Raw genomic sequence first — 6,070 nt, 5'->3', positions numbered from 1 at the left:
AAGTGGTCCCAGGGGGTGCAGACCCCCACAGCAGCGGAATGCCCCCGGCCTGCTCAGCTGAGCCCCTCGCTGGCAGCGGTGGTGGGTCGTGGGGGGGGGGGCGGCAGGAGGGATCCCTGGTGCTCCACGGCAAGGAGCCATGGGGGGGCCATGTCCCCCCTTCCCCAGCTCCGGCTCTTGCCCTGTGCTGCAGCTTCCTTGAGTGCAGCCTGAAGAGCCATCGAGCGCTCGCCTGCCATGAAGTGCCAATTCTGGCACCAGCTGCACCACGGCGCTGGGCCAGATGCCGAGGGGTGGCCGTACCCACAGCCTCCGCTCCCGCTGGGGACAGCTCTGGCCCCCAGCAGGTTACAGCCACCCTGGGGGGATGCCTTGGCTGCGGACGGGCACCCCCACTCAGGCAGGGGGAGCTCCATGGCAGATCCCCAGCACACTCCGGTATCTTATGGCCACCAGACCCAGGCTGACCGCAATGGCAGCCCGTATCTCGTGGGAATCTGGCACATCCCCAGGGGGGTTGTGGGGATGAGGTGACCCCAAACACGTGCCAATTGCCTGGGGTGCACCACACTGGGTGCCACCACCCTCCTGCACCCATCGGCTGCAGGAGGGCCCTGGCAAGCAGTGGCTGCCCACCGTGGGCAGGGGCTGCCAGTTTGCCCTCGGCATGGCACCCAGTGCCAACCGTGCCATGGTTGCCGCTCATCGAACGCTCCCACTCACCCCGGGCTGCTCTGGCGCCCGCCGCTGTTGTACGCGGTGCAGGCAGCCTCATTAACCTTTCTTGATTAAGGCAATTATTTCCAGCACATTATCCTCTAATCTAAACATCGTGGCTGCGCTGCTCTGGGGGTGCTGGGGGGCGGGAGTTGGCACACGCAGCCGGAGGGGCTGTGTGCTGTGGGGGATGCCGGCAGGGAAGGGACAAGGGAGTGTCCCCGGGGTCCCCAGGTGGGGTCCCCTCCCTGCCCTGCAATGTCCCAGACCTGCAGGCAGAGCCCTCTGTGCAAAGGGGTGGGATGAAATGAGAAGGGTCCTTGGGGTGACCATAGCTCATGAGAGCCCCCACCCAAGCCAATCCCCAAGGGGGGCAGCCCCCCACATCCCCCAAGGGCTAGAGGTTACCCTTGCGTGGGGCTGGGGGCTCCAGGGGGGGCTGTGGTGCTCACCCTCCTGGTAGTGTGACTGGGTCCTGCGTCCTCATGTGGGACACCCCATCCCCGTGGGATGGACCCCTCAGCTGAGGGAACTGGGGGGAGCAGGGTGGGCTGTGGGTGCACCCCAGGAGCTGCTGCTTGTGTCAGGGGTGATAAATATTTATGGGTGTCAAGGCAGATGCTCTTACCCAGGTCCAAGTAGTGGCTCCGTAAGGAAAACAGGTGCAAGTGGGCAGGACTTGGTGGGTGTGCATGTGTCCCTACCATGTGTGTCTACTGCGTGTGCATGTCCCCATGGTGTGGCTGCAATTTTGGGGTACCCTCCCCACCTCCCCATGCCAGATCCCAGCAAGGGCGGAGCCCCCTGCCCACCCTACTTTGCCCAGGGTGCCTGGGTAGGGGAAGGCCCCTGTTTTAGCCCCCTCTGAGCCCCTTCCAGCCGTCTGTGCCAACATTCACAGCAACGTTTTTGGAGAAGGGGGCTGTGTCCCCCAGCCCACCCTGGTTTTAGGGCCATGGGCAGTGCTGCCACAGGCACTGGCTGGTGACTGGGAGAGCACCTCTGGGTGTCCCCTCGCCCATAGGGTTCAGAGCAGGCTAGAGAGGGAGCTGGCATCTGTCGGGAATCCCAGACTCATCTGCACTACACTGGTCCCAGCCATAGGGGTGTCCCAGCCCGTTTGACCATGTGGCAGCACCAGCAGGTGTTTGTTCATTCCCCTGCCATGTAATGAGCTGCAAGGCCTCAGCTGCCTTCACGGGGGTCCCTGCAAGTGTGCTGCCCACCTGGGCAGGGTTGGGTGGTGGCAGTGGGGGGCACAGAGACTCCCCACTCCTGCCCAGTCAGGGTGCTGGGGTTACAACTTAAGGAGTGGGATGCATCTCCTGTCATTCCCATGGGCAGGCAGGTGCTGGGGTGCTGGAGGGGGTGGGGAGCCTGCTCCCACTGGGGCACCCCAAATTTGCATCACCACCCTTGCCGAGCATGGCCTGGCTGGGGTGATCCAGCTGCACCTAGCCCAGCTGTCCCAAACTGGGAAGGACCCTGTCCCAAGGCAGTCAGCCCCCAACCCCTGCACTGGGTGCACCCCAGGATGAAGGGCCAGGGGTCCCGGTAACCCACCCCGTGGGGCCACCCCAGCTCCCACCCAGTGAGTGGCAGGCGGTTGCAAGGGGCAGGAGGGGGACACAACTGGGGGTCTGACCCCACAGGCTGTGGGGGCGGGGGGCAGCTGCCCGGGTGTCCCACGGGTCCAGCGTGGGAGTAAAAAACCCGCCTTTCCGGGATTCCGGCAATGGGAACGAGCTGGGGGGCCGAGGCAGCATCAATTGTTTCCAGCTGGGGTGGGCTGGGCTGGGACCACTGCTGGCACCCCAAGCTGCCCAGGGTGCAGGGGCAGGGCCCTGGGGGCCATGGGGCAGAGGGTGGGTGCTGCCAGCCTGCTGCTGGGAGGGGGGAGTGGATGAAGCAGCCCCATCCCCTCTCCCTGAGGCTGTCCCACTCATTCCTGCTGCTGCAGGGCCGGTGTCACTATCCCTGAGGGTGTCCCCATGTGTCACTCCCTCCCCACTCACAGATCCCCGGAGCCAGTGCCCTTCTACAAGGCTTTTTATTTCCATGTCAGAAAGGCCCCCCACTCTGAGGGACCCCAGCATCGCTGTCCTGCGCCAGCACCATGAGGGGACCAGGACCCTGGGGGGGAGTGTCACCCTGCACCCAAAGGTGGGTGGGGGGCTGCCCCCGGCCCTGGGACCTCCATGGTCACCCCAAGCAGGAGCTGGGGACATCAGCCAAGGACCCAGCACTAAGCGAGGGGCAACGGGGGCTGCACAGGGGCAGCACGTGCTGACACCAAGAAGGGCACAGTGGTGTCACCATCGCTGTGGCACACAGGGGCACAAGACACAGCGGGGGACATGGGCCACTCTCACAGGTGGGATGCCGGTGGGTGGGGGAGTGTTGGGGTGGTTTTTTTCCCTTTTTCTTTATTTACAAAATTCCCAATCCCCAGCCGCTCCCGCCTGGCTGGGAGGACAGGGAAACCCCCGGCGGGGGGAGGCAGGCCCCAGGGCCGGGGGTCTCCTGCCTGCCCTGTCAGAGCCCCTGCCTGCTGGCTCGCCTGCTGCTAAAAATAATAATAATAATATTATATTAATAATAATAGTGATAATAATGAGAAAAGAGCTGCGGTTGTGTCCTGGAGCAGCCAGCCCTGGCAGCTGACGGGGTCGGGAACTGTGCCATCCCTGTGCCGGGGGCTCGGGTCGGTGGGCCGGGGCAGCCCAGATCCCCCCGCCCGGGTGGCGCCGAGGCCCCGATCCTTGGCGGGGGCGCGGATGCAGGCAGAGATCCGGCTTCGGCCACCGGGGAGCTGCGGGTGGGCGGCTCCAGATGTGGAGCTGCACATCTGGGGAGAGAGTGCTGGCCACAGTGGTGAGAGAGCCGGGAAGTGTGGGGGGAAGCTGGGCCCCACTGGAGTAGCCCTCCCACCCCCGAGTATTCATCCTGCCCAGGAACATCCCTCCCCATCCCGCCCTGGAGCATCCATCCCACCCCGGACCATCCCTCCTGTCTCAGAGCATCCATCCTGCCCTGGAACATCCTCCCATCCTTCCCCACAGCATCCTTCCTGCCCTGGAGCATCCATCCCTCCCACCCCAGAGCATCCGTCCCTTCTACCCCTGAGCATCCTGCCCACGGCTTCCGCTGCCCACACAACCGCAAGTCTCTCAGCATCTTTCTGAGGTTAAACCCAGAGCGTTTGGGTCATTCCCAGCGGCTCCCCCCGAGGCCCCTCTCTGGCCTCAGGAGGGGTTGCCCGCTGAGCTGAGCCATGCCAGGCCACTCTGCTGGTGGTCCTGGCCAAGGTGACTCCCCTGTGAGGGAGCTGATCTCCATGGGGCTGGTCTGGGGCAGCCGCAGGGCAGCGGGGTGGCAGGTCCCGGAGCCCTGTGTGCCCTGATCCTCACGGGAGCCCCTGGGAGCGGGTTGGAGGGGCTGGCACTGCTGGGCTGCGAGGCCATGATCAGTCCCAGTCCATGTCGCAGCTCCGGAGCCATCCTGGCTCACATGGGTGGCATGAGGCGGCCGGGCACAGCTGCAAGGGAAGGTTAGAGGTGGGCACTGGGAGGCAGGGGGTCCTTGCCCTCCTTGGCCCCACTGCCCCTGCCTGTCCCAGCAGGACAGGGGTTCTGCAGCCAACACATCCCAGGACCTACTGTGCTTAGGAATAGGCCAGTCCCTGGAGCGGCCGCGCAGGCGTGTGGAACTTGTCCGAGTCCTCGAAAGCCGGGTCTGGGTGGCAGGGAGGGAGGGAAAGAGAGGGTGAGCCAAGGCAGGAGAGCGGTGGGCACGGAGGGACAGGGGCGAGGGTGGCATGGTGCACCCCCTCCCTGCAGTGTGGCCCCAGCCATGCCCCAGGTGCAGGGAGGTGTGGAGTCAAGGTAGGGGTGCAGGCAAGTGCCCTGCAGGCGCCATGGTGGGCATGGTGCCACCGGGACCCCCCTTCCGTCGGGCAAGGGGGATGTGGGGGTGGGCTGGGGTGGGCAGGTGAGGGCAGCCCTGCCTGCGCTGGGCTCACCTTGCAGGCTGCTGCCGCTGGTGCTGGCGCAGGCGGGCGGCGGGGAGGTCTGCGGCCGCACCACGGGGGCGAAGGCGCTTTTCTGCTTCACCGCTGAGATCATGTTGACGGGCGAGAAGGAGAAGACCCCGGTGGGGGTGGAGGCATTGGTGCCTGACGGGAGGGTGATGGAGGAGGCACCCAGCGGGGGGCTGGCAGGCATGACTGCGGGGAGAGACCCACTCAGGCCAGGCAAGAGCAGGCAACAGGGCATCGCTCCCCGGTGCGGGATGCCAGCACACCCCGGTGACACAGCATGGGAACCAGCTTACAAGGGTTAGGGCTGAGGCTGGGGCTTTCTCAGCTCAGGTCCCCGTGTTCCTGCTCCCCCTTGCCCCTGCAGCCAGCTTTGGGGACACCCTGGGGCAGGTGCATGACTCTGGGGACACACTAGGGCTACTGAATGGCTTTGGGGACATGCCAGGGCTAGTGCAGAGCTTTGGGGATGCCTTGGGGATGCTGCCTGCTTTTGGGGGGTGCCTTGGGATTGATGCGTGGCTTTGGGGACACCCCAGGGTGACTCACTGGCATAGGGGGAGTTGGCGGTGGAGCCGTTGAGGAAGCTGGGGGAGCCGGGCACCCCCAGGCCAGCCATGGTGCCACCACCGTAGCCGTTGATGCCGGCGGCACCGCTGTAGCTGCTCTGCTGCGGCGTGGAGCTGGGCACGTAGCCCCGTGGTGAGACGCTGCCCGTGTTTCGGGAGTAGCCTGTGGGCGACAGGGGCCGGGGGTGGCACAGGGCAGGCAGGGACCCCCTCCTGCTGCCCGGCGCGGCCCCCGGCCCACCTTGCTCGGTGCCCTGCGGCGAGTCACCGATGTTGACGGCCAGCTGGCTGCCGAAGGAGTTCACCCCCATCATGCTGGCGGGGCCGTGGGTGCCGGCCAGCGAGGAGAGCTGGCTGGGGTTGCGGGGGACGCTGTACAGCGCCTCGGCGATGTCTGCCGCTCGCTTCAGGATGATGTCCTGGGATGGGGTGGGGGGGGATGACACAAATGGGGATGGTATAACTTCGTGGCATGCAGAGCCTGGAGTGACCCCATGGCTATGGCGGGCAGTGACGGGGCAGGGGAGGGCTGAGACCGCCCCAGCTCATGTCACCTTCCAGGGCACCCACAGCCCCAGTGGTCCTCAGGGCACAGGACGGGCTGTGCCAGGCAGTGATGGGACAGGGGAGGCTGAGACCCCCCCAGCTCGTGCCGCTGGCTGGGAAGGACGTGGGAACAAAGGCGGCTTTGGAGGCACCAGCCCCACAGCCTGACCCGGTGGCTCCCCTTCCTCTGCAGGTGGGGGCC

General features: G+C 65.8%; 1 protein-coding gene across 8 annotated transcripts in view; it reads right to left on the bottom strand.

Moving 5' to 3' along the window:
* Window positions 1-2,751: 2,751 nt before the first annotated feature.
* The window catches only part of LOC106884618 (transcription factor COE1-like), a 21,784-nt gene continuing 18,465 nt past the window's right edge, over window positions 2,752-6,070 (bottom strand). For 5 of the 8 annotated variants that reach the window (XM_014936124.1, XM_014936127.1, XM_014936129.1 and 2 more), the window contains exons 13-16: window positions 5,303-5,741; window positions 4,739-4,942; window positions 4,377-4,452; window positions 2,752-4,255 (exon numbers count right to left, since the gene is read on the bottom strand). In XM_014936124.1, the coding sequence (XP_014791610.1) occupies window positions 4,382-4,452; window positions 4,739-4,942; window positions 5,303-5,741 (714 nt within the window). In that variant the 3' untranslated portion in view covers window positions 2,752-4,255; window positions 4,377-4,381. The remainder of the gene's footprint in view (window positions 4,256-4,376; window positions 4,453-4,738; window positions 4,943-5,302; window positions 5,742-6,070) is intronic. The other 3 variants (XM_014936130.1, XM_014936131.1, XM_014936132.1) reach the window with 1 other exon arrangement.

Source organism: Calidris pugnax, unplaced genomic scaffold (assembly GCF_001431845.1).
Source record: "Calidris pugnax isolate Ruff unplaced genomic scaffold, ASM143184v1 scaffold14, whole genome shotgun sequence".
Lineage (NCBI taxonomy): Eukaryota > Metazoa > Chordata > Aves > Charadriiformes > Scolopacidae > Calidris > Calidris pugnax.
The sequence above is the reverse complement of the archived record's forward strand: the minus strand, read 5'-3'. Positions and strand labels throughout refer to the sequence as shown.